General features: G+C 45.5%; 1 protein-coding gene across 8 annotated transcripts in view; it reads left to right on the top strand.

The window, feature by feature from the left end:
* The window catches only part of TENM4 (teneurin transmembrane protein 4), a 748341-nt gene that overhangs the window by 555659 nt on the left and 167299 nt on the right, over positions 1-25383 (top strand). For all 8 annotated transcript variants that reach the window (XM_043580116.1, XM_043580117.1, XM_043580115.1 and 5 more), the window contains 2 exons: positions 3533-3747; positions 5629-5839. In XM_043580116.1, coding sequence (XP_043436051.1) covers positions 3533-3747; positions 5629-5839 — 426 coding nt within the window. The remainder of the gene's footprint in view (positions 1-3532; positions 3748-5628; positions 5840-25383) is intronic.

The following is a 25383-nucleotide window of genomic DNA, read 5'->3' on the forward strand; positions in this document are numbered from 1 at the left end:
CTTCTTCCAATTCTCTCTTGTTTGACCAAACAATCCAATCATTTCAGCAAATTGTTGAGAAATTTCTTTTATAGACATGATTGTGTATTTGTACATCATTGCTAGAGGAAGGCTGAGTCTGTGTATCTTTACAAAGAACAGGACTGTTGCCAGTAGAATTTGCCTTGTGAAACCTGATCATACTGTTGGAGATTCCTATTTCTTAGTTAAGCTCTTGGTATTGTTTGTTAAGTCTCTGGTGGCCCCCAATGATTGTGCAGTGTCCTCTTTATAAATGTCTTGAGACCCCAACTCTTGCCCTTTAACTCTGGGTCCTGTTTGTGCATTCCTACTTCATAAAAATTGTCAACTTTCTGTGCCCCATGACACTCAGTGGGCCTTGGTCTACCTGGCCTAGCCTTGATGGTTAGATTGCTGGGACTGTGAGTTAGGTTGGACTCATGCACTGTGCCATTGACCCTTGAGTGAGACTATTGAGAGTGTCTTTGAAGAGTTTTAATTAACCACTTATCAATTTAATGCTTTAAGAAGCCATATTCTAGCAAATGAAGAGAAACCCCAAATGGCTTTATCTTCAAATGGTTTCTTAAGCATTCTGAGCCTCAGTACATACATCTTATCACTGTGAGAATTAACTGAACCGATGAACGTAAAGGGGGGCCCAGCATGTAGTGAGAGCAAGAATTGATAGCAAGCATTACCACTAATCCTGCCACTTCTACCTTTACTGCTGTTACTACTACTGCTATTATTACTGCTGCTGCTGTTGTTGTCGTTATTATTTTCCAGAATGTGGGTGGGGATAAAAAGAATTGTATACATAAGACCTGTCTCCTCCAACTCCCACCACCCTCTGTCATCTCTCCTCACTCTACTGTTGATGGGTCTTGCTGTGTGGTAGGATGGTTTCTGTCTTAAGCACTCACAGCTTGGTGCTCGGATTTAAGAACAGAGGATCTGGAAAGAGGAAGGCAGGAAGAGCTGAGTGTGGCTTCACTCTGAATAACTGCTAGCCCGGCCAGTCTCACGCCTCTTTCCCATCAGGCACGGGTACTCGCTGTGCTCTACCTCTTTCCCCTCGGAAGCCCCCATCTCGTCCCTACGTATAGTCCTACAAGGGGACCACTGGGGACCAGAGTAGAGGAATGATAAAGCTTAAATCCCCAGATGGGGTCCTCTTTTCCCTCAAAAACATCACCTTTAGGCTGGGCTGTGGTCCCTTCCCTAAGGATCTGGACCAGGTGACTTTTAGTACAAAGGTCACTTTAGTACAAAGCCCAAGTGGCCCTCAAAGACTCAGCCGAGAGTCCAGGTCCCGGTGGCCAGTGTGCCCTGGAACAGAATCAGCTATTTTTATTTGTATACACACCAAAGACAATTCTTTTCTCTTATTTTGGCCCATGTTGGTGAAATACGAGAATGCTAGAAAAGAATATTGCTTTTTATCACTCCTCGGGTGTAAGGGCCAACTTATGTATGCCTCTGGGGCCCGCAGACCTCTGGAGAGAGACTCTGGGCTGGCCTCTGACCTTATGAGGCTCAGAACTCAGCTGATACAATAGCTGTCTCTCAAAAACATGCTTACTGGAGGAGAAAATGAACCATGCAGGGTGCTCTAGCAGCATGCCAAAATGTGGGGGAAAGTTTTCATTATTTATTCTCAGACCCAGGAATTATTTGACTGCAGACAATTCTGAAATCCCATCAGCCCCGACTCCCACCCACTCACAAAGGAAATGAGTCCTTAGAATTAGCAGTCTCAGGCTTATTTCTATGCAGTTTCTAGGAGGAAACTCAGAGTTCTGCATCCCTAGCAGAATGATAAGCTAAAGGGTACACTATTTTTCTACCTAGAATACAAAAGAATTGTGGTATTGGGAGCCCCACAATCAGATAAGAATGTGAAAGTAATTCTCCTCTATCTTAATGTGTTGTGAATTTGGCTTCTGTCTTTGAACTTTGAATCACAGTGTGGTGGTTTTTGTGTGTCTGCATTTTCAAGGTAAAAGTCTGGGGCACATTCCTTCCATAAAGGAATTAAATGCAAGCTCTTTCCCATGCTAATGACAGAGTACTAGTGGTACTTTTATTGAGAGCATGCATTTTAACTTTTTTTGTTGTTGGCATATTTTTTAATTAAAATAACATTTAATGGTTTGAAGCTAAAAACCTGATGTTTCTGCCTAGGAGTTTATAAAGGAATGATAACATATGGAGAAGTTTAACATTTAAATTGAATTTTATTATTTAAAACAGTAAAATATTTTATGACTACAACAATGCCCTGCCAAGCTCCATTTCAGCATCAAATGTGCTTTGTAAGGAATCTTACAAAGCTAGGGGAAAAAAGACATTTTAATTTCTTATTCCCCAAGTGCTTTTTATAAAAAGTTCTCACAAACGTGTTTTCTTTACAAATGGATTATTGTTCTTAAAGCCTCTCTTCGAACACGTCTAACAACAAATCTTGGAACTAAGATACCCTGCGGATTCTTCCTTACAAATAAGACGTAGTCTGCTGGCTGCCATGTGGCTAGTCAGTGTCCTAAAGGTGGTCTTCTAACATCCCTATCACCTCCTCCTGCCGCCTCCCAACTCCCCAGAGGGCTGATATCTAGAAGGAAGTCAGGTTTATATTTTTCACATGTGAGTGTGCTTAATTAGTAAACAGAGGAAGTTTGATAAGTCGTCTTCCTTCCGGGCACTTCTAGTGCCCCCAGAAAGCTGTCACTCTCCTGAATGGTGACAGAAATGGTCAAGGGACCATATTTCTGACCCCCGTCCCCTGAAACCTTCAGGGTCAGGGGCCTTGGTTGAATTTCCAAGTATGCCATAGGCTTTGTGCCTGAACTTGAGATCAATTCCCTCGGCTTTACCTACTTCAGCACAAAACTAATATTCGAAGACCTCCATCCAAGCAAGACAAGGAAGCATTTTTCAGAAATACCCATTCCATTCAGAAGTACCCCCTTTTTCATCTTCCCCAACCCAACTCCTGCTCCCCATATAAACCCCTTCCACATGTCTTAGCCTTAGTATTTGGCTTCCAATTATACATAAACTAGTAAACTTGTAAAATACCTTCATCCACTCAGGTCAGGCTTCCCACTGCTGGTGGGACCATTTTGAGTTGGAAATTTAATAACAACACCTTGTTCGCACTACCCTTTCTATTTTAGCGTGCATGCTTTTATACACACACGCGTGTGCACAGTTATTCTCGTGTGACCACCAGTGATTATTTTGGGGATCGGAATATATCTTAACAAGCTGTGGAATTATGCAGTATACAGATGGCCCTTGAGGAGGACCCATACTGCTTTGGAAGAATGCATATTTTTAGCAGAACAGTTTGAGCATCACTGGAAAAAAAAAGTTCTGGACATTCTTCCTCCTCAGTGGGGAGTGGGGGTGGGGCTGGTGGTGGAACATAGTAGAGAGAAGTGGGAGTCCTGCTGTTCAGGGGCTCCGATCCCTTGTTTCACTTGTGGCCAACTGCTGTTTTTGTCTTCCCTTCCCTGTGTCTTGGTAGGAAAGCCCAGTAGTTTCTTTCCAGAGGACAGTTTCATAGACTCTGGAGAAATCGACGTGGGGAGACGGGCTTCGCAGAAGATTCCTCCTGGCACTTTCTGGAGATCTCAGGTGTTCATAGACCATCCTGTGCATCTGAAATTCAATGTGTCCCTGGGAAAGGCAGCTCTGGTTGGCATCTATGGCAGAAAAGGCCTTCCTCCTTCACATACACAGGTAACCAGAATGCCACATCCCCTGCTGATCTGCAGGGGCTCCTACCTCACATCCTAACCCAAAGTCAGGAAGCCTAATGCTCACACCTGGAGCCTTGTGTTTGAAGGGCATTTCACATATTTTATAGCCCATTCCTCCATTTGACCTAAGACCCTACCTTTCAGATGAGTAGGGTTATATCCCTGGGGTTTTTTAAGAAGAGGAAATTTTTGGAAATACCTCAAATAGCCTCTCTACTATTACCCAGTCACCTGAGTGAAATTATCCAAGAAATATAAAGAGAAAAGCATGCGCTTTGGAGTCAGTCAGACTTCAGTTTGACTCCTCTTGTTATCAACTATGATAACTATGGCCTGGTGCTTACCCGCTCAGAGCAAGTTTCTCATCTCTCCACTGATGATAACAATACTCACTTTGTAGGGCTGTTGAGGAGAATCAAGAACATTTATAAGGCAGCTTGCGCAAGATCTGGCTTAGAATACACGTTACTTCCCTGGTCTCTTACATTCCTTCTCTCCTTTGGGATTTCGCATTTACTGTGATACATGCACACCAGAAACACCTAACAGCTCATCTAGGATGATTGACATAACACCAGTCGTAATGGGTAAGGAACAGACTTGTTAAGGTCCTGCCAGCTCTGGGATTGGGGTAAAATAAATCAGAGGCATCCATCAGACATTCCCAAGCCGTGTGCAGCCTTCTTAGCCCCAGTTGTTACTTAAGTGAAATCTAAGTAGATATATTTTCTAGCAGTGGAATCATGGGAAAATAGAATCTGGGCCGCTCACCAGGACAGTGATGCTAGTCCTGGACTTCATTCCTGGGCCTCATTTACACATGAAATAGAATTAGATATCTTGGTTTTTTAAAAGATAGGTAGGTCAGTAGGTAGACAGATAAGTAGACAGATGATTGCTCAATTTGCTTGCTAGTAGGCCAGTAGGACTTAACCACCTACCTGTTGTTAGCACGGTGTGGCTGACTTCTCTTGAGGCTCACACTCGCGGGCTCGGATCAGTCAGCAGTTGTGTGTCTGTCTGACCCAGCATGTAATCGTTGATAGAATTTTGAGCTAATCCAGTTTAGTTCCCCTAAAACTGCTCCCTGAACCTGCAGCATTTAGAAAGGATTGTTTTGGTTTTTTTTATTTTTTTTTTTAATTTTTTTTTTCAACGTTTATTTATTTTTGGGACAGAGAGAGACAGAGCATGAACGGGGGAGGGGCAGAGAGAGAGGGAGACACAGAATCGAAAACAGGCTCCAGGCTCTGAGCCATCAGCCCAGAGCCTGACGCGGGGCTCGAACTCACGGACCGCGAGATCGTGACCTGGCTGAAGTTGGACGCTTAACCGACTGCGCCACCCAGGCGCCCCAGAAAGGATTGTTGACAACAGGAAGAGAGAGATCAGATTTGCACTTGCACCTGACTGACTTTTAAGGCACATCCAGTGCTCTAGTCCCAACCCTCGAGCCCTGGGATTCCCAGCATCACTTGCGTGGAGCTGGAGTTCAGTCCTTCAGTGGCTGGGTTTCTGATCACGTGCCCACCATTGGAAGGGCATGGTTGTCCTGGCACAGGCTCAGCCAGATGAAGACTGCCTACATATACAGCAAATTAAAGAAAAATGAGACCAAAAAAAAAATAATAATAATTCGCTAATTATGCTGTCCTCACAAGGAAATGAGGAGACTATTACCATGAGAAACAGAGGTCTGGGGAGGAGGTGAAGTCGGTTGATCAACCTTCATGTGACTCTAGCCCCTCTGCCTGTCCTCAGGTTGTATTTCCTTGTGTGCCCCCAGGAGACACGTGAGGAAGGAATCTAGCATTACGGTGAAGCAGACACCCTGCTAATTATGCTCTGTTTGTACTTTTAGTTTGACTTTGTAGAGCTGCTGGATGGAAGGAGGCTCCTGACCCAGGAGGCACGGAGCCTGGAGGGACCCCAGCGCCAATCTCGGGGAGTTGTCCCCCCATCTAGTCACGAGACTGGCTTCATCCAGTATTTGGATTCAGGAATCTGGCACCTGGCTTTTTACAACGATGGGAAGGAGTCTGAAGTGGTTTCTTTTCTCACCACTGCCATTGGTAAGGAGCCTCCAGCCCTATGGGGTCTGTGGGATTTCTGCCTCTTTGGGTGAGAGGACCCTGGGGATTCTGAGGGTTGGAGCCAGCAAGGGAATGTGTCTTGCCCGCAGCTGTCGATGCCACCTGGAGTCTGGCATGCGTCCTTCCTGACTGGGCTTGCTGGACAGGGATGGGTGTGGGATTCAGGGGAAAGAGGGAGGGGAGGAGTGACAGGAGAGGCTGGCCAGCCATTCTGGGCCATTACCCACTGCCTTTCTTGTGTCATCTTTGGGCCAGCTGCTGCATTTAACAACTGAGAGGTAGAGTTGACAGCAAGACCGAAACCCTGCCTGACCAGCCACATGGAGGCAACACCTCTCTTCTTCTCACTTCTCTCCGACACCTGTATTTTGTCTTTATAGCTTCCTTGGCTCAACTCACTGATTTGTGGTTTGGGTTTTTGTTTTTGACTGTGTGTATGTAGCTTTTTGTTTATTTATTGTTTTGTCCTGGGAGCTAACAGTCCCTGGCAGTTGAGAAGAGAAGATGAATGCTCAGGGAGAGGGTGAGAATAACAGAGCTATTCTGGATGAATATTCTGGAGCCCCGATGTTTGGGATAGTGCTGAACACCTTCTCTGTCCCTCATCATGGAAGAGGGCCACAGCTCTCCCTTCAGGGTGAGCCCGTGGGGCCGCCGCACAAGCCGACGGGTGTCCAGGGAGCTTGACATCTTGTTCTAAGGAATTTCTCTTCTTTATCCACACATTCCGTAGAGTCTGTCTCTTCCTTGGATGGCCCCGGGACACAGTGGCCTCAGTGGTTCAGGTCAGAAAACATTTATTCTGGGTTTATGTTGGAAGCATTATGACATAGCCTGGAGACAGAATCTCCCGCAGGAAAATAAAACTCCACTAACCAGAATGCATGGAAATAGGGTTTCTGCTTAATGAAAAGCTTTATGTGGTATAGAGTTCACCTCAAAAGTCTGTCTCAGTCCTTGGCTAAGAATCTCTCTGACATGGAAAAGGGAGTTAAATAAAAAACCTCTGAATCTGGTCATTGGTTCCTAAAACTCCTGCAGAACTCTGGCTTTTCCTTCTACACAGCAATAATCATTTTCAGGCCATTTTCCCCTCATTTGCAATTTTGCCCTTAGTGTCGAGGCGGAAAATACCTTCCCATTAAATACGGGCATGGCTTGTCCACTTCTGCTGTCCCTGCAGGCTCAGTATCCTACCCTCTTGGCAAAATGAGGGCAGCAGAGGCCATCTGGCTACGTCGGCCTCGATGTAGGAAACCTGCTTTGTGCTGTCCTCGATTTGGAAGTGTCTGCCCTAACTGCTGGTCTCCGAGTGTCCAGGGGGCAAGGACTTTGACGTAATCTTCTCTGCCCCCCAACCCCAAGCCCAGGCCCCGACATGCGGGGTCACTGGGTTACTAAGGGCGTGAGCACGAGCTTGGCCTGGCTTCTGCTCAGCCTCCCATTGGCAGGACCGTCAGCAGCCACAGGCCTGGCAGTTGCGGCTGCCGCTGGTTTCCTCCCCTATTGCCTCCTTTTGAGGTGGAGTTGAAAGTATCCTCCGCTCTGAATTTCCACCACTAACTTGTGTTTTGACCCTGCACAAATCACTTAAGTTTTCCAGCTTCCGGTTTCTCTAGAGTCTGGATTTGAGGCCGCAGCTCGGTGGTTGCCGATGAGCTGGAGGCCGCCCGGGCAGCCCCATTCCCCTGTCACCAGAGAGCCAGCTGTGGTCCTCACCATCGATTAGGCTCTCACTCTGCGGGGTTTGCCAGGCTCCAAACCTGGTTTCTTTTCCCTTTCTGGCCACAGTGGCTTCGTTTTTAGGGACGTGGATTATCGAGTCATTAGTGGTGCCTGAGTGAGAGCTTCCTGGTCTCACAGCCTGATTTCTCTGAGGCATGGTTCACAAAGAAGCATGGACTGTCTTGCTCGCTCAGAACGAAGATCTCTTATAATCAGAATTCTTTATTTTTAATAACTGAGCATAAATATGAAAGAATATTAATATCGACCCCCAAAGAAAGCCACTTTTAATTAGGATGTGACTCTCAAAGAAGTAAAATGTAGGTGCAGTTAGGTATCTTTGCCAATTCTTGGCTTGTCAGAGCTTGCTAACCTGTTTTGTTATAATTAAGGCCATGGTCTTCCTTTTCCCTCTGGCTCTCCTGTTCTTACCTTAATGATGAAGTCTGCCTTCACCTCCTTAACCCTATGATGTCCTTCAGAGCAGAGAGGCTATCCTGGGCTTCCCAGAGTTTGATGACCCATTTGATGTCTCATTAAAACACAGATTCCCCTTCACTAGGTGGGGGTGGGCCCTTAGAGTCTCCATTTCTCACCAGCCTCAGTGATACTGGTGCCGCCCAGCTGTGGACCACATTTTGAGTAGCCGGGGGTTATGGTATCTTATGAATGGTCCCAAATATTGTCATGCAAAGCAGTCACCCGGGAAGCTCGTTCAAAGTTCAGATTCCTGTGCCCTGTCTCCAGGAATTATGACCCACTAGGCCTGAGGTAGAGCCCAGATAATCTTGATTCCAGGGGTCTGTCCACTAAGCTTTGAGCACTGCTTTCTCTGTCTTCCTCCCCTGACTGTCCCACACTAGCTCTGTGACTGTTGTCAGGTCACCTCTCTGAGGTTTTTCTTAGCTGGAAAATGAAATAGTAACAGTACTCTGCAGTCCCTGTCATGAAGATCAGAGCAGATACAAAGTGCCCAGCACAGGCTTTGGCCTCCTAAGAGACCCAATAAATGGAAGTTGCTAATATTCTCTTCTTCCCTCCTTCTCCCTTTGTCTTGCTGCCTTTCAGACTTGTCTGTCTTCCTTTGAGCTACAGTGGTTGTTTCATGAATACTTTTTTTTTCTTTAATACAAAAACAGATGGATTCTGATGTTGCTATTAATCCCTCTCTCCCCAAGAGTCCGTGGCATTGAGTCTCAGCTGTCTGTGATTGTTACCTGTGAGCCACGAGTTGTAATTTGTCTTGGCAGGTTAATTAAAAGTTTGGGTCTTGTTTTAGTGAGCTCATTATGGTCCCAATATACAACTGTAACTCTCAGGCTTGCTTAACACACAAATTGGAATATGACCCTCCCTTCGTTACATGTTGAAATGCAGACATAGAATTTAAGAAGATCTGAGATGTCAGGATCCAGAGTATTTATGTCTGTTTGTAATTAAGTAACAGGAGAAATAATTGCGTTTAATTTAACAAATGGCTGTATTGTGTATGCTCGTGCTTTTCCCTCCATTTAATGCAATCCAGCTGATGATTTTAAATTAAATGAGTTTATCTTCTTCCTTGAAAAAATCTAAAAGCACTTTAATAACTGTATACATAAATATATACACACACACACACATACATACACACACACACACACACACACACACACGCACTCCTAACTGAAACCAAGCAAGGTTTAGAATAAAACAGAGCAGTTGTTCTGGGGCACCTGGGTGGCGCAGTCGGTTGGGCGTCCGACTTCAGCCAGGTCATGATCTCGCGGTCCGTGAGTTCGAGCCCCGCGTCAGGCTCTGGGCTGATGGCTCAGAGCCTGGAGCCTGTTTCCGATTCTGTGTCTCCCTCTCTCTCTGCCCCTCCCCCGTTCATGCTCTGTCTCTCTCTGTCCCAAAAATAAATAAACGTTGAAAAAAAAAAAAACAGAGCAGCTGTTTTCAGAAACAACAGTTTTTTCCCACATGTGGAGGTTCAGGATTTGAAGGTAATGTTGTTTCTGGTCTTACCTTCACTGGAGGTGGGTAGCCTTGCTGATGCCAAGTACTAAATGAAGTAGGAGGGTATATACCAGTAGCTAAAATACAATTTACCATTGCAGTTTACAAAAGGCTCCATATATATTCCTTAAGCCTCTAGATAACTCAATGAGGTGATTATTCTTATTTTTATGATCACCCCCTATTGCAGAGGAGGAAATTGAGGTTCAGGCATGGTAAGGGAAAAGCTGGGACTTGAATTTATGTCTCTCTGACTCCAAGGCTTGGGATCTTCCTTCTTTAGTAATCTGCCTCCTTCCCAGGATCATGTTTCTTTCTGGAGTATTACACTTCTCTTTTCTACCTATTTATTCATTCCTTAAAACTCAAGAGAGTGCATACTGTGTCTTCAGGACCATGCTTAGATCTTTTCCACGTGTGATTTAATCCTCACGAGAACCTTAGACAGTACAAATTTTGATCTCAACTTTACAGATGAAGAAATTGAGGCCCAGAGAGTGTAATTGACTTAGCCAAACTCACACAGTTAGTAAGGGCAGGGATAGGATGGCAGCTTGGTCTCCAGATCTTATGCTCTCCCCTTTATGCCCCACAGTATCTTCCTATTTGCTATGATACTATTAAATATTTTATTTCCATTTGCATTACATGGAATTTAATTTCCCTTTAATTAACTTGCTTCCAGTACAAGTAAGCATCTTACATTAACCCAAGAAGTTTCCTTGGGAAGGCATTAAAAAGACCATGGTGGGGAGGTCGGTGGGCGGGGGGACCTCATAGCATCCAAAACTTTAAAAAAGTATTTTTTCACATGAATTGTTTCCAACCCCAAGATCTGACAAATCACTGTTGTAGTGTTTTGGGTCTTTAGAGAGCATCTCCTCTTTTAGTTTGGGTTGATGCTGAAGCATAAAAGGACAGATCATCCTGACACTGTGGCCACGGGAGCCAAGCTGGAAAATAACAGAGATGCTCCATAGTGGATTTCGAAACACGGAGAAATGAGAATCGTTATTGGAAAACATAGAACCTGGCCATTTTTATGAGAAACACGCCCTGGTCTTCCCAGTCTGAGGACATTTGTGCTAATTAAAGAAAAGAATCCTTTTGTTCAAGCCCAGGCAGCTGCTGTAAATCGACCTATGTCTAGGGACTAGAAGCCCATTTAGTCCTCCCTCTTCCCTCCCTCCCTCCCTCCCTTCCTTCCTTCCTTCCTTCCTTCCTTCCTTCCTTCCTCCCCTCCTCCCCCTCTCCCTCCCTCCTTCCCTCCAACAAATAGTGCTTTCCTGCCTTTTCCCAAGTTGGAGGTACAGAGAAGGTATGACCTGGCTTCTGGCAAAATTAGCTCGTGGTCAGGATTAAGGAGATGAAGCATCAACACAGGCAGTGTCTCTAATCCAAGGAAAAGAGAAAGAGAAGTCACTTCTGGACTCACTGGTCAAGGTGCCATGAGGGTTGGAGGAAGGCAAGAGTGTGTCCAGCTGGGTAGGTCAGGAGGACTCTCTGGATGAAGCGAAATTTGATGGGACCCTAAAGGATGGATAGAATTTCCACATCTAAAGAAGGAAAATAGGAAGGGGGGGTGGGTTGTTGAGGAATCCGTTCCAGGTAGTAAGAACAGCATGAGCAAAGGGGAGATATGCAAAAATTAAAAGCTGGCTCTAAGGAGCAGAAGTTCTGTTTGACCAAAACACAAGATACCCTGGGAGGGAGGAGGAAGTTATTGGGCAGAAGCTTGGATGCTACCCTAAGAAAAAGTTCATTCAGCAGGTGTTAGGTGCCACTGCAGGCTTTTGAGCAAGGGACTAAAATGATGAGAGCCGGAGGGTTTCTCTTACGGGGCCCAGAAGAAGAGCTCATTAATTTATGTAACCAGAAGAGGTTGCTGGGATTGAATTTTGTGATTTCATGAGAAAAAGAAGGGAGGGAAAGGGGGAGCCAGGAAGGACAGAGGACTGGTTCAAGGTTGGTGCTGGTATTTTGATTTGCTCTGCCCCTTTTCCCTAGATGTGAATAGATACTTTCACATAAGCTTCTATATTCCAGGGGTAGTCAAAATGGGGTCCTTGAAAATCTCCCAAAGACCACCAGACAGTGCCATCTCGATACTTCCTTTGTTCGATCGGGTAAAACCACTGTTCGTTAGCCTCTGAGTACATTTGCAAGCATCTAGAGAGAAAAGGCCCTGATATCATATATTCTAACTTGTGTAAAATCCTGAAGTACTTCAGAGAAGAGGCTAAGAAAAGTGATTGCAGAATGATTTTCAGTTTTTAATAAGCTCTGCCCCCACCATTCCCCATATCCCCTTCCTCTGAATTATAAGATATAATGCAGCAATGAAGGATCAAGGTCTCTCGGTAATCAGCTAACCTTCTTGTAAATGACATTGGCAGCACTTTGTGAAATTTCCACTGGCAACACTTATTTGGAAAAGTACCCTGTGAATTCACCTCTCCCTGATAGCAGTGATTTATTCAGAACAGTCTGGTATAAGTGGAATGAAACCGTAGGCCGAGGGAGAGCTCAAGTCAGCACATTGGGGATAGACTGGGGCCAAAAATCTGTTTTGTGGTAGAGAGCTAGGAATATCAGAGTGCTGCATCTGCAGACTGGGGACCAGCCCCACGGGCAGCTGCCCCTGATCACCGAAGATGGTAGGGGAGGGTTCCCTACCCTCCCGCCGGCCTCTTCTACTGCCCCCGGGATCTGTCTTGCACTGCTGAACCTTCTGAATTCTCTGGGATCTTGGACCTCAAGAGCAGGAAAGAAGAAACGATAGCTCAAGGACACAAGAGGTACCAAGCACTAAAGCTTATCTCTGTGGAAATGGTTAGAAATGCATTTAGTGTGCAAATAACAGCATCCCTGCTGGTGTGGCATTTCAGTGGCACCTTGATGTTCTCGTGTACGCTCCCAGTCTAGGGTGTGTCCGTCCAGGGCCAGCACGGCATCCGGTAGTGGAATCAGGGACCAGGCTGTTTCCCGCCTTGCGCCCTGCCTTCCTCAGCTCTGGCTGTTGTTTTCATGCTTGCCCCCTTGTGGTCCCAACGTGGCTGCTGCAGCTCCAGGACTCGGCTGCACATCAGGCAGGGAGAAGAAGAAAGGGGAAGGAAGCAGGGATGCTCATTTTTTCCTAAAACACCCAGCTTACAGTTTCCATGGCATAGCCACATCACTTGGATGCACAGAGCTGTGAAGAAGTCTGAGACAGTGAGTGTTTGTAGCTTACCACACCGACACTCCAAACAGAATGTGCATTCTCTCAGGAAGAGGGGAAGTCAATATGGGGTCTTCAGTATGTGTCATAGGCGTCACTGAGTCTGTTTGGTTCAGCAAGCCCCTCACGGTGTGCCAAGTCCTGGCCTTGGCATTTAGGTGTAGCCGTGAAGCAGCACAGTACTTACCCTCGAGGCTCTTGTGGGCCAGGAAGTGAGGCTGAGGACAAGGAGAGGCTGCGCATGTAACTGGCGAGGAGGGAACAGGCCTAGTTCAGTCTCTTTACGGCACCAAGGATCCAAGACCTTTTGGAGTACTCCTTGAAGCCCCTTGCACGATGCTTTAAGGAGGATGGACGAGATGAACAGGTCCAGAGGGGTTAGAGGCAGACCTAGACACTGTGTTCATTTTCTCATTCAACTGGCATTTACTGACTGCCTTTTACATGCCACATCCTCAGCATGCATTAATGTCCATGGTGTATAAAAAATAGTCCCGCTTCTTCTTGTCCTTGTGTCATTTATAGACATGCGTGGGATAGTTTGAGGTAGACTCTTAAATTTCAATACAGACATTAAATACATAGGTAAACATATGACAGTAAATAGTAAATACCGAACGTGGCAAAGAGAACGTACTTTAGAGGAACAAACAGGAGACTTCACTTAAAGTGCTGGGACAGGAGTAGGAACCGGGTAGATGAAGGTTTGGAGAAAGAACAGACCAGCAGGGCCAAGAGCATCTATATGCAAAGGCCCTGGAAAGGCCCTGGATAGGCGGCTGCTAGAAGTGTTCAGGGAACTTGAGGATGGTCACATTGTGGGGCATGGGGACAAAGGGCCGAATGGTTTTGGGTGAGGCTAGAGAGGTGCCAAAAGCCAGCCTGTTTGGGGATTCAAGATGGCATGCGAAGAGTTCTGTTTTTTCACTTATCCTCAGGGTAGCCAGAAGCCACTGTGGGACTTAGAGCTAGAGTGACTGGATGTGATTTGCATATTTGGAGCTGAGACACCAGTAAGGAGGCTGTGACAGTAGTCGGAGCAGGGGCTCAGGCTGGCCTGGACCAGAATGGAGGCCTTGGAAATGGAGAAAGAAATGAACCAGTTTGAGCTATAGACTGACCCTTGTAGATTATTAGCAAAGGCCAGCTATTAAGATGATGTTTTCTGAAGGAGGAGATTAAAGCAGGAGAGGAGAGGGTTGAGGAACGGTCCGTTTCAGGGGCAGGTGAAGCCATGCAGCCGGCAGAGAAGATGGTAAAGGTCAGAGAGCTGGGGGGAGGGACCAGAAGAATGTGCTCGTGAGAAGTTCTGTAGATGGAGTCCAGATACTTTAGGATTCTCCCATCCCAGCATTCAGGCCACCTTCCTCAATCCGTAGCCAGAGTTTCCATTCATGGTTTATGTTTTTGCCACCCTGGGGTACAGAATGCCAAGAGTCTTTGCAAACTTGTTAATTATTTAAATAGCACTTCTAGGGGCGCCTGGGTGGCGCAGTCGGTTAAGCGTCCGACTTCAGCCAGGTCACGATCTCGCGGTCCGTGAGTTCGAGCCCCGCGTCAGGCTCTGGGCTGATGGCTCAGAGCCTGGAGCCTGTTTCCGATTCTGTGTCTCCCTCTCTCTCTGCCCCTCCCCCGTTCATGCTCTGTCTCTCTCTGTCCCAAAAATAAATAAACATTGAAAAAAAAATTTAAAAAAAAAAGAAAAAAAAATTTAAATAGCACTTCTAAAGGTAGAAAACTTGAGGCTTAGAGAAGTCACATGACTTGTCGAGGGTCACACAGCCACTGAGAGGCAGAGCCAGGGTCGTGGTCACAGCACTGTGCTGACTGAGTGCCAGTTCTGCACCAGGCACTGTACTATGTGCGTCATCACTTGGTTCCCAAACAACCTGGAAGTTAGGTCTTGTGCATTCCCGTGTTACAGAGAAATGAGGCTCAGAGGTCCAGTGTTGTTTGCCGAGATCTCCTATGTAGGAAATAGCAGAGCAAGAGTGGCTGCCCAGAGCCCATGCTTTCTCTTACATCTTAGTGACCAGGTTTCTAGCACGTGATGACCTCCACGTGCGTGTTACACACTCTCACGATCAGACGGCAAGATAGGCAGGGTCTTAGAGATGATGGCATTCACACCTCCTAGGCTCGCGGTGTGCCTGGTATCATGCCTGCCACCAGCAGCTGCAGGGGACCCATCTGCCATGTTCTAGAGAGCATCCTGACCTGTACTTACTCCTGCCAGAGGAAGCCCTACACCCACCCCCATTCAGGTGGAGTTTCAATAGAAGATATTTGTCTTGATGGTTTGGTTTTTAGGTAAAGATGGTTTCATTTTTATTTTCTGATCGCTTTTTTCTCTCGCAGTTGATGAAGGCAGTTACTCATCCCCATCTTGCCAGCTAGCTTCTCTATTGCAGAGCTGTGCCTTTAAGAGGGCTCTCATATGGTGGTATCTTTCCTCTTTCCCTTCGCACTACCACTGATGTGCAGGACCCAATTGAATGTGTGGCCTGCAGTTATGTAACACCCTCTTAGGAATAACCCTAACCCAGGTCTGCTGTACTTGGCATTAGTGGTAGATAGTTGAAGTCACTGTGGCCAGAGAGAGGTGGTGTGGCCCAGAGAAAGGGCAAAGGCTTTGGAGTCAAACAGTCCTGGGTTTGAATTCTGACAGCACTGTTTATGAACTGGGGGACTTTGGCTGAGTCTGAGCCGCACCCAACTCGCCTGCAATTAGGGAAAAACCTACTTTGGAGGGTCTGACAACTACGTGAAGACATGTCATTCATGGTACGTTCTTAGCATGCTTGTAAGTGGCTCAGTTATTCGACACTTGCTGAACACCTGCTCTGCTAAGTTCCAGAGAGTCATCAGTGAATCGAACACACGCCTTGCTCTCCGAGAGCCCAAGGTCAACTTGGGGAACTGCCCCTTTCATAAATAGCTGCAACGTAATGTGGTCTGCGCCAACAGGGGGTCTGTACGAGCTCCCACAGGAGCAGAGAGGAGGGCAGCTCCCTCTTCCAGGGATGCAGGGGGAGGTTGTGAGGCATAAAGGACTTACTGTGGTGAGACGTGCCTTTTCAGCTGGGAAGCCGTGTTCAAGTCACGGAACATAGAGAAGGAGCTACTCGAAAAAAAAAGAGGAGATTGAAATAAGATGGTAGGCATCTCTGCTCAACCTCTGATGACTGGGCAGGAAGGAATCATTATTTGCACTCAGAGATGAGGAAGCGGTCTGTGCACAGTGACTCACATGAGGACATGAAGCCAGGTCTTCTGAATCCACTCCCAGCAACTTCTCCTGGAGCCCGGTTGCCTGACACAGGACCCTGAACGTGGCAGACCTTCACCAGAGGGTCAGTGAGCACCAAGTGAAAAGGTCAAAGGTCACAGCTGCTCCTTGCAGCCTAGAACTTTCTTCTGTGGACATGAACTTCTTGCAGGCAGCTCAGAAGGGAACAAGGCGCAACTGCCAATCCAGGACACTGCCAGGCACTTGGTTGAGGAATGTTTTTTCTGTCCTAGGAGATCTGTGCATTCCAAGGCTGCTGGATTCAGGGGGCAAAGCAACTCTCAAACTGGTTCTAGTCTTACAGTGTTTCTGTGCCAGTGCTACTGCAGTTCAAAAATGGAAATGTGGGTTCCAGAACATTCCAAGGCATTGTTACTTGTTCTTGTCAATTTGATCTTCCAGTTCAACAAAGGACTTCGCAAATGTCCCTTTCTTCTAGTTTCAGGTCTTATCAGTCTTTGTAAACTCATCCCTGCCTCTCTGAAACTATTTGGCTAATAATAGTATTAATAGCTACTATTTATTCAATGTATACTCTATCTCAGTATGTCTTAGGTGTTTCACTAAACTATTTCAGACCCTTACAACAGGCATATAAAGTAGGTATTTCTCCCCAGACGGGTGAAGAGCTCCAAGTGTCTAAAAATGAGTAGGCTGTAGTCCTGTAGCCAGTCGGTGAGGGAGCTGGAATTCGAATCCAGGTCTGTCTGGTTCCAGTGCCCACCCTCTTCTCATGTTCTTTCCTGCTATGCCTCTGTGTGAGAGTGCCCGGCGTGTCTGCTGGGAGTGGGTAGAGGGCATGAAGGGGATGGTTCCCAGAGAAGATCCTAGAAAATGATCGTAGGAACAACCTGGAAAGGATTTTTTTTAATTTTTTTTTTATGTTTTTATTTATTTTTGAGACAGAGATAGAGCATGAGCAGGGGAGGGGCAAAGAGAGAGGGAGACACAGAATCCGAAGCAGGCTCCAGGCTCCGAGCTGAACCTGGAAAGGCTTTGTAAACCAGCCCACAAATCTGATTTTGAAGGCAACAGGCAGCACAGGACAGTTTTTGAGCAAAGGTGTAGCACAATTCTGGCCTTGGATAGCTTTCTTTGGCAGTAGTATATACAAATGGGTTGGTTCCTCACACTAAAATAGGGAGACCAACTGGAAGACTGTTTGAGTAACCAGTAGGGTTCCATGAAGGAAGAGGACCTGAACTGGGGCAAATGCCACTGCTTTTATATAAAGGAAGGGATGCATTCCAGGACATCATAGGCTGGTTTTCTTGACCAGTTGTATTTTAGCTATAAGGAAGCAGCAGGATGTTTCAACCTTGAGAGAATAGATACATAGTGATAACATTAATTAAATTAGGAAGTGAGGAGGGGAAGTTGGTTTGTCAGGGGAAGGAAGTACAGAGGATAAGTTCACATTAGATTTGAGCTGCTAATAGAATTTCCAAGTGGATGTTAGTTGTTGACTGTTACCAACGGGCAGATGGATAAATAGGCGTTGACTTGGGGATAGCTCTGACCTGAGACAGAAACCCACTGGGCATCATCAGTGTAGATGTGGGGCAGGTGGGAGGGTAGAGCACTGAGAAGCAGGGAGTCAGGGATGGAACCCCAACATTCAGAAGGTGGGCAGGAGGTGATACATAGAGATTAGCCTCAGAGAATAGGTAGGGAGCTGATGACAAGCTGTTGGAGTCGACCACCAGGAGGTCATTGGCAACCTCAGTGGGTGCGGGCGGAAGCAGGGTCACCACGAGTTCAGGAGCGAGCGAGAGGCGTAGAGTGGAAGCAGTTCCTTCTAGACAGAGCAGGGAAAGAGACAGATGGGAGTAACCCGAGGAGGAGGCAGGGTCATGGAAAGGTTTATATAAGGTGGGGGGAGCCTTGAACGTGTTGTCAGCTGTGGGAAAGGAGCCAGGGGGAAGATTGGGGGCCCAGGAGAGAGGGGAGATGACTAATGAAAGGAGGTGGGAGTCATGGAGTGGAGGGCAGATGCAGAAGGACTAGCCCTGGGAAAGGAGGGGAGACCCCACCCGCCCCCTGCCATAGGATGAAGAGGGCAGTGAAGATGAGGAAAGAGGACGTCAAGTTTGAAGGTGGAGGAGAGTGGACTACAGGGGAGGGTCTGTGCTGACCTCAGAGTCAGCAGTGCTTTCTAGAAATGGACTGCCCTCCCGGGTGAGCCCCTGATGGCCTGAATCGGATGTGTGCCCTTCCATGTAAGGCACACTCAAGACAGCGCTGAATCAAACCAGTTATATTGTGTAGCGTACTAGTAGAGAGAGGGGTGGCATGGCTTAGTGGTCAGGGAGTGGATCTGAAGCCAGGCGGCCTGCTTTGAATCCAGTCCCTGCCACTTATTAGCAGAGTGACCTCAGGCAGGATAGATAACCAGTCAGTGCCTCCGTTTCCTGATCTGAAAAGTGACGGTGATATCAGTACGCATTTCATGGGGGTAATTTTGAGGACCGAATGAGTTAATCTCAGTGTTTGCAGCGTCCCAGGAGCGTGCTAAGCGTGATATGTGCATTATCTAACTTAAATTCTGTAATCGTCCCAGGGAAGCAGGAGTAATTATTATTTCCTTTATACAGATGAGGAAAAGAGGTTCAGAGAGATTAACACACTTGCTCACAGTCACATGCAAGGAGTAAGGGCAGAGCCAGTGTGTGAGTACAGGACAGTCTGACTGCAGAATCCATGCTGTTTCTACAGTGCCCCTGGTACCCCTTGTTGCCCCTGTCCTTTGGCAGTGGGTTCACAGGGGTTGACTTTGTCAGTCCTTGGCTTCTCCGAGCCAAAGAGTTTGTACCAAAGGGTCCCTCCTTGGGGAGAGAGCTCCTTTACAATCGAGCACAGGTTTAAAGATTGCAAATCTAGCAGAGGTTTCAGCGGGTTTCTTGCTGCTTTAAACAGAGCAGAGGACCTTCTGCTGAGATGACAGGACTATGAGTGTTATATGAAGGGTTATAAAAAATTGTAAGCCAGAAACCTCTGAGCATCTGGTTCTGATTTGAGTAGCTTCGAGTTCATGCCTTTATCTGAGCAGCTCTCATGTTCGGGGCTAATCGACACACAGTTTGTTTCTTTCCTGGTTCGTATTACACGCCAGCTTGATTTTTTTTCTTTCATTTGTGTCATAAGTCAAAGAATCCATGCACGAGCGCAAGGGATGGACTGTATGTTTTGGATGAACAAGAAAAAGCCCTGTGCACTAAAGCAGGAAGAGACTAGGCTGGTATTTCCCAATACGGTTTGCATTTTCTTAGGCTTATAAATACAAGCTCTTCCTTGGAAACCTTTCATTTGGGAGATCGTTCCTCCTACCATCATCTCTTTAAATGATAGAAGAGGAGGTGAAACCTGTTGAGCTCCTGCTGGGCACCTCATACTACACTAAACACAATTTATTTACATCAACTCGTTTTAACTCTCATAACCGACTTGTGCCGCCAGAGTTCTTATCTTTGTTTTCCAGGTGAGTCAGGGGGTTGCATTCAAGGTCACACGGGGTCAGAGCTAAGATTCAGACCCAGGTGTCTCTGATGAACAATTCTGCAAGTTTCAAACACTTTCTGGATGCACTGTGCACTGTGCTGAGCTGTCTTTTGTGTTCAGTAAGTGATGAAAACGCCTTTGGTAATGATACTAGGTCCTCACGATACTGAAAATGAAAGACAAAAAGATACATAGCAAAATAAAGAGCACTGACTTCTAATCAAAGTCTAAGGCTTCCTGGTTAAATATGAGACAAATTTGCTTTAAATTTGCTTAAATTTGCCCCTCAAAAAGGGGCGCCTGGATGGCTCAGTCAGTTAAGTGTCCCACTCTTGATTTCAGCTCATGTCATGATCCCAGGGTCATGGGATCGAGCCCCTTGTTGGGCTCTGCCCTGGGGCCTGAAGTCTACTTAGGATTTCTTCTCTCTCTTTCTCCCTCTGCCCCTCCCCTGTTCCCTTGCTTGCAAGAAAGAAAGAAAGAAACAAAGAAAGAGAGAGAAAGGAAGGAAAGAAAAGAAAAAGAAAAAAAAAAAGAAAGAGAAAGAAAGGTATAACCGTTAGTGAGCATTATTTTAGAAGCTCTGGCCAACATAAAGCATAAAACAGAAACAAGAGGTTGAGACAAAGGTATCATTATTTGTGAAGGATGTGTTTAATATTCCTAGAGAACACAGCAACATTAATTGAAAAACTATTTTACTTCATAGGAATTCAGAACTTGTAAGTGGGGTGCAGGAGGGCTTTTCAAAAGTCAATACATTTCCCATATACTTGCAATAACCAGGTATGAAATATAATAAAAAAAAAGTCCCAGTCAAAAAAAATCAATAAAAATTAAAATATCACTTAATGAGTACTATATGTGACCTGTGTGACAAAGACTGTGAAATTTTATTGGGAGCCATAAAACAGGACATGAATAATTAGGAAACATAGCATGTTCCTAGATGAGAAGGTGAAATACTCTAAATATGTCAATTTATAGGTTTAATGGAATGCCACACTGCATCCTAAAGGGAATATAGGAGATGTGATTGAATGGTTTAAGACTTCACTGGAATAATAAACAGATGAAAGTATGGAAGAAAGCCCAAAAAGAATAATGAAAGGACACTCATCTCTAAAGATGCTAACATATCATAAATCTGTAATAAAAGAGAATAGGAGTCAAACAGATAAGCGAAGTACAATTGCCTAGAAATCCTGCCTACAAGCCATATGCAAAACTTTAATGTTGGAAGAAAGGAAGCATTGCACATTAATGGAGAAGAAAAGGCTTAGTGAATAAACGTTGTTGGAAAAGCATAGCTTAACCCAGAGGCTGCAAAGCAGCATTCAGAGGGACAGATGTGGTTGAGAGACACAGAGAAGGCTCTTTGCGCCGTCATTATTGGTGTAATATTTAAAAATTGGGCAGTTTCCCATAAAGCTCTAGGTTTATGGCTTACCTTTAAAAGTTAGGAGACTGAAATTCCTGCAGGAACAAGTCCCTGCCCTCCTGAACACTGTGTAATTCACCACAGTCTGCACCTCGTTCTGTTTCCTCACACCTGACCTGCTTTGCTTCTCTAACTTACCTGCCTGGCCCCTGGAGGAATTTGCGTTTTCACCCTCTGATGCAGACTTCATTTCACACCATATGGTAAAATGCATTCCAGATGGATTAAACAGATAAATATTTGAAAGCCAAACTAAAAGAGGGTAAAACCCGATGTTCATGTAGCCTTGGCCTAGAGAAGGACTTTTAAGCTTAAAAGTCACCGAAGAAATTGCAAAGAAAAAAAAAAAAAAAAGACTAGCAGATGTTTACATAAAATTGTAAAACTTCCATATGTCCTACAAGACTTGTCAACCTAAGAAGGAAAATAGTAGACTGAGAAAATATTTGAAGTAAATTTGAGAGATCAAGGAAGAGTTCATGTCTATATGATATTATGGTACAGATGCTGTGAACAAAATTAGGATCTCAGATACTAAACTTCACAGGTAGAAAAGTTTGCAAATATACATGATGTGTTTTAAACATACATAAAATATGTTTAACCTCATCAGCAATCTAAGTGCAAATTAAAATGATTGGTTTTTTTTAACCTAATAAATTCGAAGGCCCCCCTCTCCAAGTTAATACCCAATTTGAATGGGCTGCAGTGAAACTGTACCCACACATATTTGCACTGTAAATGAATGCACCCCACTGGGAAAGCAGGTTGGCATTTTATATTAAATCATAAAAACGTTTATATTTTCAACTTCTGAGAGTCTTTCTTAAAGAAATAAGCTAATATTTAGCAAAAGCTACTTGCTTATCTTAGCACTGCTTAAAATTGTGAAAATTTGAAAACAGCCCAATGTCTAATGATAAGAAAGCATATAAGCAAATTATGGAATATTTGCATAGTGAATATTACTCAGCCATTATAAATTATCAGCATGAAGTGTATGAAACAAGGGGAAATGCTTGTCATCCTCAGCATTTGTCCTCAGCATGTGTCCCCCGAAGGACGCAGAAGTTACGTTTACAGCATGAACACATCTATTAGTGACAATGTAATTTGTTGGAGGCAGAATGTGAAGTGGAACTCAAGTCTTTCAACTCTGAAACCATGCTGTTCCCACATGCCCTTCCTGCAAAGCCAAGTGCTACTATTCTAGGGTGTCAGCTAGCCATTGGAATCCGGTCCTCTTCCAAACTGAACCTCATGCGTGCTTCAGAGCGCTGATGACGGGAGCTATGAAACAGACTTGTGAGCCTTATAACCTCTAAGAGCTGGGGTTTTCTACGCTTTCCCCCTCTCCCCCATTCACACAAGTGATCCAGTGAGCAAATCGAGAGGCCAAGAAAGGATCTGAGTTGAACCAAAGTCAGCCGGCAAGTGCGGCAGATGCTGTGGGCATCTTCAGCTCTCTTACACACCTGGATGCATATAAATATTTCCATTGGTTTTGTTTGTTTGTTTTTTCTTTGTAAAGAATGCATTAAGTTAAAACTGTTAACCATGAAAGCGCGCCGTGCTTTCCAGTCAGCTTTGCTTAAGGTTGAAGGCAAGACCCCAGGTGGCCCCTCCATCATGAAAGCCCAGTTTTAGGAGAAAGCAGAGAAGGCTTAGTGGGATTCTTTCTTTCAGAAAGAAAGCATATTTTAAAGAATTGTGAGATTGGAGACCTGAGCCTGCCATTCTGTGTCCTATGTCTCCCATATCTAAAACGAATAAGAATTTTCTGCGTAGCAGAGTTTACCATGACAGTAATAATCCCTTATGCTGTATAGGACTTGTAGCTTACTGAGCACAGTGACGTACAGTTTTTTGCGTGTGTACTTTGATTTTCACAACTCAGTGAGGCAGGATGGCACTTGGATTGTTGTCCCTCTTCAGTAGAAGCAGCAGGAGCTGAAGTCCAGAAGTTAAGGTTCTTTTACTGGTCCAAGATCACACAGCAAGTGTATGGACAAGCCTGGGTTTGAATCCAGTTCTCCTATTTCATTGACCCATTTATTCATTATTCCTCGCAAGCACACCGTCATCCGGTATGTGTCTGTTCTGCACCTTCTGTGTGCCATGCCCTCCGCTTGGGCAGTGTGACAGCTGAGGACAAACGTCTCAGGGACGTGCCCCAGTGGATCTCTCAGTGCAGGGAGAAGGACGTTGATCAGCACTGTGGCCATGATGAGCTATGAAGGCGAGGGGTGGAGTTTGGGGAAGCATTCAACAGAGGAGGCAACCTAATTGGGCAAGGGGTCAGGAAATGCATGACATCTAAGCTGAGACCTTGAAACGGAACAGAGAGAACGAGGCGAGTGACAAGTAGGGAGGAGGGAGGAGGATTTAAGACAGACACCCAAGGCCCACCAGGAGAGGAGGAGCCAGAGGAGGAATGAGTGAGAGTGAGTGGCTACAGTGACAGAACTATCAGTGTGCTTTTTTGAATCCAAGGGGAGAGAGAACTTCAAAGAAAAAAGGACCGGAAAATCATCTCAAATGCTATTGACAGGAACTTACGGTTAAAGGTTATACGTATCTCCCTCCTGGGGTCCCACCCGTTTGAGAGCAGTGATTTCAAACCAGGAACGAAGCCACAAGAACAAAAAGAATAAGAGACAATAGCCATCAAGAGAGGTCAGCAGACTTTTGGAAAACAAAGTGGGTTGAATTAGCAGCATGGAGAAAACTGAATACTAAGCCTCTGCTGATTAAGATGTCAGTGAGGAGCAGAGCCCCAAAAAACCCCCAAAACCAGGTACCAGGTACAGCAGAGGGCAAGGGGAGGGCACAGAGCTGAAACGTGGATGGGGTCAAGTCTCGGTGGGTGGTAAACGGCAACAGTTAAACCCTTAGGTATCCCGGCGCCATCTCACACAATCAAATTATCAATCAAGGGTAAGAGTAGAATAAAGGTGATTACAGGCACGCAAGGCCCTAAAAATCATACCTCCCATTCACCTTTTCTCAAGGAGGCTACTGGAAAATGTGCTCCATCAAAGCCTATTAAACTAGGTTGGGGGGGGGGGCAAGATGGAGGAACAGCATGGAAGTTCTCTGCTTCTCTAATCCCTGAAATGCAGCTAGGTCAGCATCAAACCATTTTGCACACCTAGAAAACCTATTAAACTAGACAAAGAAGAGGGGTCCAGGAAACAAGGGGTTCAGTGAATGAGAGAGGTGAAGACCCAGAACGATGGATGTGTAGCAGGCCCAGAAAACAAACACACCACACCACAGCAGGGCAGAAGGCTCAGGAGGGAGATCCCCAAGCAAAAAGAAAACCTGTGAGCCAGACTGGCATTACCTGGTATGTTTGACCACATGGAAAATTCTACTTCAGGGGATTTTAGTTTTTTTGGATAGTATGAATAGGGTTATGAATAAAAACATAGGAAGTTAAATACAAGCAAAAAATCAGTCTTTTCCATTAGATCGCACTGGACAGAAGGAGTAGGTAACAGTGGTGGTAGATAAAATCAAATGTAAGTAAAAAATATACCTGTGTAAGCACATTCTTTAGAAATATTGAAGTAAATTCTAGAAGAAATAGCCAAAAGAGTTGAGACAAGTTGTCTGGGGTGTGGCATGCAGATGTGGGGGTGGGGCAGAGGACTGCTATTTTCATTGTAAGCTCTACAGTATTGACATTTTTTTAAAGTTTATTTGTTTTGGGGTGGGGGGGAGGGGCAAAGAGGGAGAGAGTGAATTCCAAGCAGGCTCCATGCTGTCAGTGCAGAGCCCAACATGGGGCTCGATCTCATGAACCGTGAGATCATGACCTGAGCTGAAATCAAGAGTTGGACATTTAACCACCTGAACCACCCAGGCACCCCAAGTATCGTTGACTTTTTAAGCTATACATACATTACTTTGAAATAGAAAAAAAAATTGGAAAAAAATGTTACAGGGGTCAAGGAAGAAAGAGTTAAAGTGTCCATTGGAGGTAGCAGTAGGAACTTCAGAGAGACCCCCTGGCTCCTGTCACATCTCCTCACTTAGCCCAGTCCATTTCCCTCCAGTAAGAGAATCTGTTCATTCTGAGCCTTCATTGTCCAGAGTAAGTCAAGGTGAGGATACCACAGTGACTGGAAGTTAGTCTTCAGCCTTTCCATACAGTATAATGGTTGAGAGAAGATTTGTGGCCAGAGCACCTGGGATCGGATACCTGCACCTCCTCTTAGTCGCTATGTAGCCTCGGGCAGACATAGCCAAGAAAACACATCCAGCAGTGGGAGTGCTAATCCGCTCGGACTTTGTTAGGAGGGGAAAATGAGTTAACGCTTACAGAGCAGGCTCCCCACTAAATGCAT

Source organism: Prionailurus bengalensis, chromosome D1 (genome assembly GCF_016509475.1).
Source record: "Prionailurus bengalensis isolate Pbe53 chromosome D1, Fcat_Pben_1.1_paternal_pri, whole genome shotgun sequence".
NCBI lineage: Eukaryota > Metazoa > Chordata > Mammalia > Carnivora > Felidae > Prionailurus > Prionailurus bengalensis.